General features: G+C 40.5%; 1 protein-coding gene across 2 annotated transcripts in view; it reads left to right on the plus strand.

Moving 5' to 3' along the window:
* GALNT17 (polypeptide N-acetylgalactosaminyltransferase 17) overlaps positions 1 to 13413 on the plus strand; it is a 513668-nt gene that overhangs the window by 205531 nt on the left and 294724 nt on the right. For both annotated transcript variants that reach the window (XM_019715773.3, XM_088796796.1), the window contains one exon: positions 1149 to 1332. In XM_019715773.3, coding sequence (XP_019571332.2) covers positions 1149 to 1332 — 184 coding nt within the window. The remainder of the gene's footprint in view (positions 1 to 1148; positions 1333 to 13413) is intronic.

Here is a 13413-nt window from a genome sequence, read left to right on the forward strand (position 1 = left end):
ATCTTGATATCACAGAAAATAAATTTCTGTTTTCAGAGAAGCAGGAAAGGGAATGAATACAAATCTTGCCATTATGTGATGGAGAACCATCCCGTGATTGGAGCAGACCTGGGGGCATTTGAGTTGCCAGAGGATGCCTTCCTGGGGATGGACATCCTTCCAGGCTCTGTGGGCTGCCCACTCTGGAAGCCGAGGGAGCTGTTTACAGCTCTGGTCCATGTTCTTCCTGCCAGTGAGATTTCACTGGCAGCACGGAGACTTTTGTGGATAAAGTCCTGTGTGTGTGTGTGTGTGTGTGTGTGTGTGTGTGTGTGTGTGTGTTTCCCCAACTGTATACTGAGTAGCTTGAGCATTTGAAATGGTGAAAGGAGAGCTCTTAACAACAAAAGTTTTCTAGCTGAGTAATAAAACCTCCCATAACTCTAGGATTTAAAAATTGCCCATCAAGCTGTGTATTGTATAATGGAACAATAGTTATAAAGCTGCCACCATCCTGGGAACCTGCAGTTGCTCAGTGAGGCTTATTACAGAGGCCTCCTACTCTACTTGGCACAGTTATCACCCTGATGGGATTTTTCTCTGTGATTTATTCTCAAACATTTTGTAGTTCCTTTGCCATTTAGATGAAATTTAAATAAAACCATTAGGTGGAGAACTGTGTCAGGCTGTTACACACTTTAAGCTCATGACAAAATCAATCTGTATATCGTTCTCTGTTTAGATGAAATATAAACACCTGCAATTTGGCAGTTTCCTGTCATACTGGGTAGCTCCTGGCATATCTAACTTTGTTGTAATTTCCCCATGGAGAGAGGAAAACAGGCACGGGTAACAGTCGCAGTTCTCCCCCATGTCCCGTGTCCTTCTTGGTCCCCATTTTTCCCAGTTTATAGACCCCGCTGACCCCCAGGTCCCAAAAGGAGAGTCTCCTTATTGGCAACAGGACCTAACCCCACAACTCATAGTTGCCTTGCCCTTCCTCTCAATGTAAATGTGTTCAGGGCATATTCCCAAGATTGAGAAATCAAGGACATGACTTTTCCTGTTATAGGAGTGTTAAAATTTCCATTGAAGCTGCATCTGAGCTTACATGACATATCCTGGTATGGGGGTTTGCAAATAATTTCTTTTTCTCTTCCTTTTTCTAGGCTTATCCAAATCCCTTGGGCTCATTGAAGGTTATGGTGGGCGGGGCAAAGGGGGCCTTCCTGCTACCCTTTCCCCAGCTGAAGAAGAAAAAGCCAAGGGACCCCATGAGAAGTATGGCTACAATTCCTACCTCAGTGAAAAAATCTCACTGGATCGTTCCATTCCGGACTACCGTCCCACCAGGTAAATTGTGATTCAGCCATTCAGAAGGGCTTGCCTGGTCATGTGGATGGGTGCAGACTTGAGTCTGTGACATTTTCTCATGTGATTTGTAACTAGCAAGGGAGCTTTTATCTCAGTCTCCTCCACCACCAATAAAGTGAGTACTGTTGATTATGAAATATTCGCTAAATTAAAATTTAAATTTTTATGGACGTAATCCAGAACGATATAGAAAGGTCCACACTACAAAAATTTTTAAATAAAAACCAGAAATCACCATGATCTCCTTACCTAGAGATAGCAGCTGGTAAAATCTTGTATATTGTCTTCGAGTCTATTTTCTCTACCAATTATGAGCATATGATACATTGTTTTATCTCTTTCTTCATTTAACAGTATTTCATGAGCATTTTCTGATGTCATTAGTTATGGTCATTATTTCCACTCTTGGGAATTTGGTTATTTTTAATTTTTCATTATTTTAGATAACGCTTTGATGAATATATTCCCATTCAAGTCTTTATGTGTATTGATGTGATATTTATTTTCTTAATCCACACTTCTAAAAGTATAATCCTTAGATCATGTTGTAAGAATATTTTTTGAAGCTCTAGACACATATTGTGATATTTTTCCCAAAAAAGTTTATAGCAGTCTCTATGCCTATTGGAATTTTACTTGGCCCGTCCAAAACCAGGTGCTAAAAAATACTTTGTCACGCTGATAGGTGAAAAAGTATATCCCATGATTGTTTCTACTTACACGTTTTATCTAAGATTCTTACCTGTGAAAAAGTTTGTTTGCATCTTAGTTGTCTTATGAAAGGTATTTGTCCTGTGCGCTCAGATTTAAGAATTATTTGTTTTTTCCTTGCGAAACAGAGAAAGGAGTTTGGTCATAGAATCAAGATGCTGGAGGAAAACCTATTTTCAGGAGTCTGCCTTGGCCTTTCAAACAGATTTTTCATTTTCTGTTTCATTTGTAGTGTCTCTCTTTTTCCATTTTGAGTATGCCCTTGTTTAGAGCAGATTATTTCTTTTTCAAATGGATTTTGTACAAATCAGTTAAGTGTCCTGGTTACTGAGAAAAGTAGATTTCAGATAAAGAAAATTATCTTAAATGGATTTAAAATTGCAGGATCAGCCGAGGAGACTGTTAAATCTCCCTGCTTAATAAGTATATATTCATTTTTGAATCAGTAGGAAAACATCCATCACCTCTGTTGGAAGCTATTTTGTATTCCTGGACTTTTGCTCTCAAAAACATCTGGCTGTTTTCATTTCCTGGTACTCTCTGATTAGCCCTTCTTATTTGGACATTGGCAAATAAACAGAGCCAATTTTTATTTTTTTTTATTTTTTTACTCCTAGAATGAAAATGCTTCCAACATGGAACTTACTGGAAATGGGTCAGTTGACCAAATATTAGTGAATACCTATTACGTGCCAGATGTTTTCCCCACACTAAAAGCACAACCTTACCTACTTACTCCTTGTCTAGGGAGGGAGAGGGCTGTGCAGGCAGATCCATTCAGCACAGTGTGGTCTATACGGGGTGTGTGTCAGGTCAGAGATACACACAGCATGTGCAGGAAGGAACTGGGAAAGTTTTCTGCTTGAGATGATGCCTGAGCTTAATCTTAAAGGCTGGAAAATTGAGGAGGGGAGAAGGATAAGGGCAGACCAAGCAGGGGAATAGCGAGAGCAGAGTTGAGGTACAAATAAAAACATGATGTGCTCAGGGACGAATGCATTGCTCAATAGTGCTTGCTCTGTAGTGTAGCATGGCGGCTTGAGTATACTACTTATTTCTGATCCCTCCTGAAATTTTACTAAGATGATAACAAAGGACTAGAGAGGATGGCAACCTATAAGGGACAACTAAGTAGGCGATGACAGAAGGGAAGCGACACCTACAAAGTTCTGGAAGGTGGAAAGAGAATGGGTGAATTGTGACTGGCAGCAAACTGGATGAAGCTGAGACCCAACCTCCTGAATATGGTGGGAAGTGGTGCCAAGAGCAGAAGAATGCACCTAATTACATCTCAGAATCCCAGAGACTGAGGAATTGGAGGTTCCAGGTACTTCTGATGGCTGAGAGGTAGATTTGACTAGAAGAACGCTGTTGTATCCCCAGATTCATTCTCCAACTCTGCACAACCAGAGTTTGCCCTTCCGTGCCTAGTGGAATATGGGAGGTTCACTCTCTGGAGAAGGCGAATTCTGGGCCTGGGATAGAGGATAGGGCTGCACACTAAATGGGAACACCCTCAGTCTCATTACCCTTCAAGGCTTTTATACCCCCATAATCAAGTGTTTGAAGAAACCACTCCGAAGAAACCAGCCTAAGAAAAGTCCAATAGATCTGCTAGTTGGGGGCACGCTGCTGAAATGGTTGGGTTCTGCTCATTAACTATTAGTAAGTTATGCCTGTTGTAAAGCTCCATCCATCTATACGTAGCTTTCTTACTCTATAATAAGAAAGGAGAGCCAGAATCCCGAGACATCTCAGGAGAGTCTCTATTATAATCTGAAAGTCTTTAGCAACAACAATAATAGAAAACATATTTGCAGAGAAAAGAGACTACAAACTTTAAAAAGCTTTCAGAGGGAAAGTGTGACTCATATACAGTTAGCATTGAGTTTTTCAGTAGCAACATTAAAAAGTAGGAAATAAGTTGAAAAAAATATTTTCACCTTAGTATTCTACAGTCAGCCATAGGATAGTTTGTGTCAAGATCAAGCACAAAGTAAATATATTACATTTATGTAGGGTGTCAAAAATTTTACCTTCCCTACATCTGTTCTCAGGAAGCTACTCAAGCATATGCTTCAGTAAAACAAGGGTGTAAAGTAAGAAAGATAATGATAGTAGGAATAAGGAAACGGGATTCCAGCAAGAGAAAACTAAAAGCAGATCCCAGAAAGATGATGAAGGGCTGTTCCAGGGTAACATTCCAAGGTAGGTGACAACTGTGTAGCAGGCCAAGAGAGCAACCATGCTACATTAAAACAGATGATGCAGGGCTGTAGGAGGTATGTATCTACAGGGGGCCAAGGGATAGAATTGTTTGATTACTTAGTGTTTTTGATTGCATTAAAAAGATATTTTAAATTATTATTTTTATAGAGGTATAATTGACATACAACATTATATTATTTTTAGGTGTATGATATAATGATTTGACATTTGTCTGCATTGTGAAATGGTCACCACAGTAAGTCTAGTTAACATCTGTCACCACATATAATACAGAATTTTTTTCCTTGTAATGAGAACTTTAAGATCTACTTAGCCACTTTCAAATATGCAATATGGTATTATTAATTGTAATAACCATGGTGTACATTATATCCCCATGAATTATTTATTTTATAACCTGAAATTTGTATCTTTTGACTCTCTTTACCCATTCTCTCAACCCCCACCTCACGCTTCTGGCAACCACCAATCTGTTTCTCTGTATCTATAAACTTGATTCAAGGCCCATCCATGTTGTTGTAAATTTTCATTCTTTTTCATGGCTGAATAGTATCCCATTGTGTATATGTCTGTATATGTACGGTATATGTCTACACACACACACACACACACACACACACACACACACACACACACACACACCACATTTTCTTTGTCTATTCATCTATCAATGGACACTTAAGTTTCCAGCTTGGCTATTGTGAATAATACTGCAATGAAGATGGGGGTGCATATGTCTTTTCCAAAGTTTGAATTTCTTTGGATAAATACCCAGAAGTAGAATTGTTGGGTCATAAGGTAGTTCTTTTTTTAAAATTTTTGAAGCACCTCCACACTGACTTCCATAGTGGCTGCGCCAATTTACATTTCCCCCAATAATGCATGAGGCTTCCCTTTTCTCCATATCCTTGCCAACACTTATTATTTCTTATCTTTTTGATGATAGCCATTTTAACAAGTGTGAGGTGATATCTCATTGTGGCTTTGATTTGCATTTCCCTGATGATTAGTGATGCTGAGCATCTTTTCATGTGCCTGTTGGCCTTCTGTATGTCTTCTTTGGAAAAACGTCTATTCAGGTCCTCTGCTCATTATTTATTTATTTATTTATCTCCCTCCCTCCCCCCTCCATTCTCCCTCCCTCTTTCACCTTCCCCCCTCCCCAAGAAACGTATTATACCCCAGAATACTTCTATTCTGATTTGTGTTGCTTTTCCATGACTCAGATTTTACCCTTCCCATCTAGAGTTTATTTTGGAATATGGTACAAGGTATGTATTTTTTGTTTAAAATGTTTGCCCATTTGTTTTTCAAAGCAGCTTTTCAAAAAAATTTTTGTAAATAACTTTTCTTTCTCTTATTTGGAGGTGCTAAATGTAATACATTTTATGCTTTTTATATATGTGGTCTTATTTTCGAGGCTCCAAGCTATTCCTTTGGTCTATATTTCTCTTCTCTTCTGTTCTCTTCTATTCCTCTCTCTTCTGTTCTCTTCTGTTCTGTTCTGTTCTCTTCTCTTCTTTTCCTTTCTTTTAAAAAATTATTAAAAATGACTTTTGACTGAAGTCTCCAATCTACCACGTTCTGTGCTAGCAGCATGGGGGGAGCAAGGCACCCCTCGGCTTCCTAGGCAAGCAGAGAGTCGGGGCAGCAGGCGACTATTTGCTGTCCTTTGGATTTGCCTCTTGGAGAGCCTTAGAAACTAATAGAAGGGGATGGGCTGTCTTGGGAGAGTCAGAGGGCAGCACAGAGGTGACCTCGGTCTTAATGGTGAGCAGGGATTTTTCCTCTAAAGAGAACTCAGGGCGTTTGAGAGAGAGAACAGCATGGGCAGGACTGGAAAAGTTCTTAGATTTTTGGGCTGAGGGGTGCAGCACAAAATCTTTTGTTTGTAGCATAGAATTTCTGGGGTGAATTGTAGAAGAAGGGAGGAGAGAAGGGGAGCCATGCAAAGCGCCTCATGTGCCAGCCTGTGTTAGTTGGGGACTTGGTTTCAGTGGATGCCAGTGGCAGACGTGAAGCAAGATGATATTATTGTTATAATCCCCCTTTTTAACAATAATAACTAATTGTGGGAGAAATGTGGAGCTTATATGAGAGGAAATGGAAGCTGGTGCAGGATGGCTAAATCTAAGTCTCTTCTCTATCCGTCTGACATTGTTGTGTGCCAGGCACTGCCCAAGGGAGAGGAAAGAAAGACTTCTAATATACAGTGAGTGTTTTGTATTATCGCATGGCTTTCAGGGCAGTTATTTCTCTGTAACACACCAAGGACTAAGAAGAGATGGAGTGGAGTGACTACATTCAAGAAAAATGTTCTGAGAATCAGCCAGATGAGGCAAGTAATTGGATATAGATTAAGTGGGTGCAGTCAGAAGTTTCTAGCTTGGGAGGCAGAGTGGAAGTGACTTCATTAACCAGTGGAGAGACTCATGCCGAGGTTCGTGTTTTGTGGGGAAGATACGGTTCTGCTTATCCAGGGTTCCCCATAGCTATGAGTTTCTTGAGGTTGCTTCATGAGATGAATCTGTCCAGCTTTACTCATTATTTCGCTATGTGCGTGTGAGCAAAGAGGTAACATTTGGTGACACCAGGAGCCAGTCAAGGCTTTATAAACCTCTATTCCTTTCCCTTGCCAAGATATGTCATTCTATATTGTATCCTGGCATATTAATTATCTGCTTACCCAATTATCTCATAATATGGGGGCGGGGCCACCTAGCAGCACAGAAATCTGTCATGTTTGTTCAAGCCACTGCTGAGGTCCCTGAATGCATTTTGTGGCTTGCCTCCTCCCCGCAGACTGTGTAGGTAATTTATGGGCAGTTTCTCCTACTGTTATCTTCAACTTCTCCTTTGGCCTTCTGCTTATAAATCCAGATGTCAAGTTTCTTTGGAATTCATTTTGCTTCACTCGAAAAGTCTTCCCTTTCTTTTATCACCACCAATTCTAACATGTTGTATTCCAACAGTGTCTGCTTTGTACACACACAGCGTGAGATGTCTGTGGACCATCTTCATGCTGTGTGCAGCAGACAGGTTTGGGTCTGGAGGTCAGGAATGATGCCTGGGCTGCCCATGGAGATTTGGGAATCATGCAGGTGCAGTGGGCATTTTAGATTGAGTCTGTTGTATGTGAGCTGTGTGTGTACATGAGTTATGGTGGTGTAATTTAGTGGAACGAATCTACTCATCAGTCAAGACCCTACTCAACCCATGCCCCCCCGCCCCCTGTGAAAAGGAAACATCTGATTATTGAAGCTGTGACTCGGCCTTTTTTTTTTTTTTTTTTTTTTTTCCGAGTCATTCCTCAGATGTTAAATATCCAGTAGCTCACAGGATGGATTTCAAATAGCATCAAAGCACCTTAAAGAAGGTCAAGAATCCTATGTTAAACTTTCTCTTCACAGAAGTGGGCACAGAGGATAGCTATCCAATAAATACTTGTTGGTTGAAATAATAAATAGGTTCATGCTTAGGAGTATCTCTGAATCACTAACCATGATAATAATTCCCTTTTAAAGACTGCCTTTTATGTTTTTGTCACTGTGCTGCATGTTTTATTGATCTCGTTTAAATTTAACCGCTCTCTGAAGTAGCTGTTACCAACTCTGTTTTATAAATGAGGAAAGGAGGGTTGGAAAGACTGAGCAAGCTGTCTGAGGTCACAAAGCTTGCAAGTGCTGGAGCCCAGATTCAGACCCAGCTGTGTGTGTTTCCTCAAGCCTGTGCCCTGTCCCCCCCATGTTACCTCTTTAGGCACTGCCCTGTGTATCCCTCCACGTCAGTGGAATGGAACCTTCTACTTCACACTGCTATCACCAGAAGGAAAATAAATTCTGAGTCTTAGAGACAGGACAGTTTCTCTTAGGAATTATGTTTATGTGTGTGTGCATGCATACATGTACGAAGTCAGACAACTAGTTTGTGAACTTGTTGCAATGATATTGCTAACCTTTTCTGATATCAGAGGGATTATTCATTATGAATTTGTACCAATTGGACAAACAGTTAACCAAGTTTCCTATTTGAAAGTGTTGAAAAGGCTGCATGAAAAAGTTAGACGACCTGAACTTTTCGCCAACAATTCATGGCTTTTACATCACGACAATGCACCGGCTCACAGAGCACTGTCTGTGAGGGAATTTTTAGCCAGTAAACAAATAACTGTATAGGAACACCCTCCCTACTCACCTGATCTGGCCCCCCAGTGACTTCTTCTTTATCCGAAGATAAAGGAAATATTAAAAGGAAGATATTTTGATGACATTCAGGACATCAAAAATAATATGACAGCTCTGATGGCCATTCCAGAAAGAGTTCCAAAATTGCTTTGAAGGGTGGACTAGGAGCTGGCGTCGGTGCATAGCTTCCCAAGGGGAGGACTTCAAAGGTGACCTTAGTGATATTCAGCAATGAGGTATGTAGCACTTTTTCTAGGATGAGTTCACAAGCTTCACTGTCAGGCCTCGTATACTTCCTTAATTTTCTTCTCTTGGTCCGTTTTGCCCCTTTCAACTCTTAGCAAAATTCCACTACCACAGGGGTAGTATCTTGAATTCGATTAACTGTTGCCCATTATGGTGTCCTAATATGTAGTGTAATATAGTTGAAACCTTCATAAGAGATGTGTTTTTTTTTTTTTTAAACTCAGGAAAAATAAATTAAAAATATTATTAGGTTTAGGAGATGTCTTACCATAGAGTTCATTTAACCTCGAGACACAACCAGGAGGGACATCTTTTTTCAGAGCTGGTCCTCACCCAGCTGTGGGGTGGCAGAGTGACGTGAAACAAGCAAGTGGGGGTGCATTCACTTTTAATATGTAAGGGTGATAATTCCTGAAGTATTTATGGGTGAATGTTGATCCTACATTTGTGGGTTCCCTAGGTCTGAAGAGCATGTCTGGATTACTTAAAACCTTTAATGAGAGTTTTTCATAAACGTCAAGGGCATGGACTTCGAAATCTGTCTGTTCTAATCCCAGCTTTGATTCTTACTGGCTGTGTGACCTTGGGCAAGTTATTTAACCTTTCTGTGCCTCAGTTTCCTCATATGTAAAATGGTGATGTAATGATATCTACTTTATGGAATTGTTGTGGGCAGTAAATCGATTGTTACATGGGCATTGCATAGACTAATCTACTAGGCATTTGCCTCAGCTCTCCTCATGTACTAAAGATATCTGGTCAATAAACATTAAATTCAGTTATTTTTAAAGATCCTTTACTATACATACCTCTTATCTTAAAACACATTGCATGTAATGACAGAATCTTCAGGAAAGGATCTACCTGAAAAATGGGGTACAACTGTATGTTTCTTATGTAGAAAACTCAGATCTAGTAATTAGCATTTCTTGTCCTCAAGTTGGCACAGAAATCCAGGGGACCTGGCCTGAGATAGATGCTAGGCTGTGGTGAGTGCCTGAGAAGGGCACGTCCATTTCCTCAGGCTCTTCCTGGCGGGGTTAGAAGGCTCAGCTTTGGGATTCACCACAGCTTCCCTGTTAAGGGAGGTCAGTTCAGGTGTCCAGAGGGCATAGGAGGCTGAAAGCTGGTGGGATGGGACCCACTGCTTCCTGATGCGTCTCTGCCATCATCAGTAATGGTCAGACCAAAAGCTTAGTCTAATCTGTGTTCTAACTTTTTCACAAATGGAAATGATTTCCCCCACACACATTAAAATAATTTTTCCCTGAAAAGAGCTGAATATTAAAAAGCACATTTGGAGTATTTCTCAGATTGAGGTCTTTGGAGCTTGCTGAAAATGTAGGTTGCTGCGCCCAGCACTTCCTGGTCTGAAGTCATGGCCACTTCCTATGCATTAATTCCTATGTTGAGAACCTCTGAAAGGGTAAGGAGAGTTTTGAAAGATCAGGTGTTATTCACCTGTGGCTTTGTCTCCAGAATGCCTGTGTTCTCAGTGAAATTGTGATTTCTGAGGCTTTCTGTGAAGCTGCCCCAGTGTAGAGCTTGACTGCCTCCGAGCTGACCAGGGGCGGGGCAGCAGGGAGAGGCTGAAGAAGTGCTGCCTCATCTGCAGGCCATTCCGGGGTCAGGACAGCACAAACAAAACCCTTTCTTGCTTCAGTCAGATGCTCCTGTCTTCATATCCCCAACAGTTACAGTAAAAAGGCGCATAGCTCAGTTTTTAATCATCATTTCCTGCCTGTTAGGAAGAGATGTGAATCTTGGAATAAATATGATTATTTAAATAGGGGCCTGGAATGTTCTCTGTGTAAAAGGGCCAGAAGTTGCAAAAGTGAAGGGTAGAAGCTCTTACGGAGCCCACATCCCGACTTGCTTAAATGCAACTCATCTCCCCACACCAGTGGTTCTCAGCCTCAACTGCGTGTTGAAATCTCCTGGGGAGCTGTTAAGATTGGGGTGCCAATCTTAAGATTGGGTAGACTCTACCCCAGAGTAAGCAAACCAGAATCTCTGGGAGTGGGGCCCAGGCATCAGTATTAAATTATTTTTAATAAACTCCCCAGGTGACCCCAGTGTTTCTCAAGATTGAGAACCAGTGATCCTATCATGGTTTGGGAGGTATGGTCCTTGCATGTGAGTTACCATGGCTGCTGGTCAAAAAATGTCATCTCTGGGCCTGCTACAGAGTTAGTAGATAAGAACAGAGGCTGTAAATAGATCTACATTTTTCCAAGCTCCCTGAGTGATTCTTATTTTAAAAATTTGAGCATCCTGAGGCCCCGCCATCTTCTGATATTCTCCATGGATGGAGGCAGGTGGAAGAGAAAATGTGAGTCAGGACAGGGCAGGGCAGGGGTGCCCACACTTGGGGAAGTTCTTGTCCTTTGTTTTTGGTTTACCTTGTGTCACTTCCTTCCCTCCTCACTTGTTCCTTCCCATCCCATATTCTCCAGTTGCATCCATTTATTTAACAAATGAAAATTAATAGAAATCAACCTCAGTTTGAATTACTTTCCTTTCTGAATTTCATTATACCACATGAAATGCTTGACAACTCTCTGGGTTGTTTCAAACACAGAGATGTAGACAAGAAAGATAAATATGAAGCCAAGATATTATTTGCAGCCCAGGAGACATCATAAACGTGATGGGGGTCAAAGGCTTCACTGATTTTTAAGGAAAGATTCCCACTTCTGCTAGAGGCAGTGGCAGCCTGGGCCTAAAAGTTTGTGAATTGGCAAAATTTATTTCATCTTTTATTGGGACCTGAGAGGATTCTCATCTAAATGCATTAAAGTGAGGCCACAGAAAAGATTCCCCTTCATTCCTGTTCTAGCGAGCTCTCTGGACAAATTTCAATTTCCTGCATGAGGAACTTGAAATCAGTGGATAGAAACCAACGTAAACCTTGTGTTGTCTATGCAAATGGATCTGTTCTGTTGTCTGTTTACAACCTCCAGAGTCATTGAGTTCCAAATTCACGTTTCCCAAATTCATGTTCCCCAAGTGTGTATTTATGGGAAATGGGATTCTTGAGTGATAACCTTAAATCAAACCAATGTTGGGATTTACAGAAATGGTTATTCTTGCTTCTGGAGCCCTTTGATGCTTTATGTAGGGACTGTAGGCACTTGAGAAATGTAGGAGGATAGCCCACCTCATGTAATGATCAGAAATTTCCATAATGCCTGTTATTGGAGACTCTAGACTTGGAATTTACAATCTATATGTTTCTGGGCAGGATTATTCTGCCTGCCTAGTCCCAATGCCCCTCCCTCTGGTAGTGCACTAAGTTAAAAACAACAACAACAAAAAAAACAACTCTCTCTCTCTGTCTCTCTTTCACACACACACACACACACACACACACACACACACACACACACCCCTACAAGAAAGCCCAAGCTAACCTACATGAGCCTAATTCCACTGATTTGTCCAGTGGGTAGTTATATGAAAAACTTTCCTGAAAACATTTGTTCCTCAGCCCTGAATATAATCAATAGACGCAAATGTCTGCAATCACAACGCCTTTTTATGTGTGGAATTCTTTGTGGGTTTTGCTCTGCAAGGAAAGCAGGGAAGTGGCACAAAGCTTTGTAACAAGGTGAGATTTACAGCGCTGTAAGAGCTGGGGATATAAATAAGGCTTCCGGTGGAATGGGCAAAATGGGCTAAATTCAGGTATTAATGGGAATGCTACATGTGCACTGCAGAGGGAGACAGGCCCATCAGTATTACAGATGGAATGTCCTTGCAGTTAATTTAGAAGACATTCTGATCAGCCAACAGAGCTTTAAGGATAGATGCAGGAAAAAGAAGATTGTAGCATATGGAGAGAACATATTTGTTCTTGGAAAATCAGTAGAAAATGTTTAATGTCATCATAACCTCATTTGCATAAAAATAGTCATATGTGACAACCAAATGAAAGCAAAGGAAGATGTGATGGAACCAATGCTGTTCCATTTCTTTTCATTATGAATAATGTAAATAGTTTAATTGAATAAAGAATTGCAAAATTGCTTCAAGTAGATGTACTATAAATTATTATTCCATGAAGATTCCATTAATTGTACATGTTGTCATGAGGAAGTAATGTGATATGCCTCCATGGGCAGTACCTTGCTGTACACTTGACCCTTGATAATAATATTGAGCTCTCCTTAACTTTCAAATGTTTTGTGGACACAAATGATTTTTTTAGTAGCACAGTCCTATTCATCATGTGACCTGGAAACAGTTAAATAAGCTACAGCTTATCTTCATCATTGTAAATAAAATCCCACTTTATACATGGATCTGCTTAAGGAATATCTGGTCATCAGAAGTTTGATGAGTCTTGGACTATGCTATGCTAGAAAAAAATTCTTAATAAATCTTTGGAAACCTGGTGGCAGAATTAGAGTCATTGCTTTTGTCTTACAAAGTCTGATCAGGAGAATTCTTGTGTAGATATCAATGATGACTTACAGAAAATTGATGGAATTTATTTGTCAATTGATTTCCACAAACAGTTTCAAGGGCCATGTAGATACATGGGCAGGTACTATGTACTATGGGAGTTATAACATATGTGTATGGTACATTCTCTGTAGTCACTTGAATTTACTGATTCACTCAGTAAATACTCATAGATCAGCTCCCATGTACCGGGTACTATGCTAGACACTGAGATTACAATGGG

This window comes from Rhinolophus sinicus, chromosome 3 (genome assembly GCF_057876585.1).
Source record: "Rhinolophus sinicus isolate RSI-liver-muscle chromosome 3, RSI-T2T, whole genome shotgun sequence".
Lineage (NCBI taxonomy): Eukaryota > Metazoa > Chordata > Mammalia > Chiroptera > Rhinolophidae > Rhinolophus > Rhinolophus sinicus.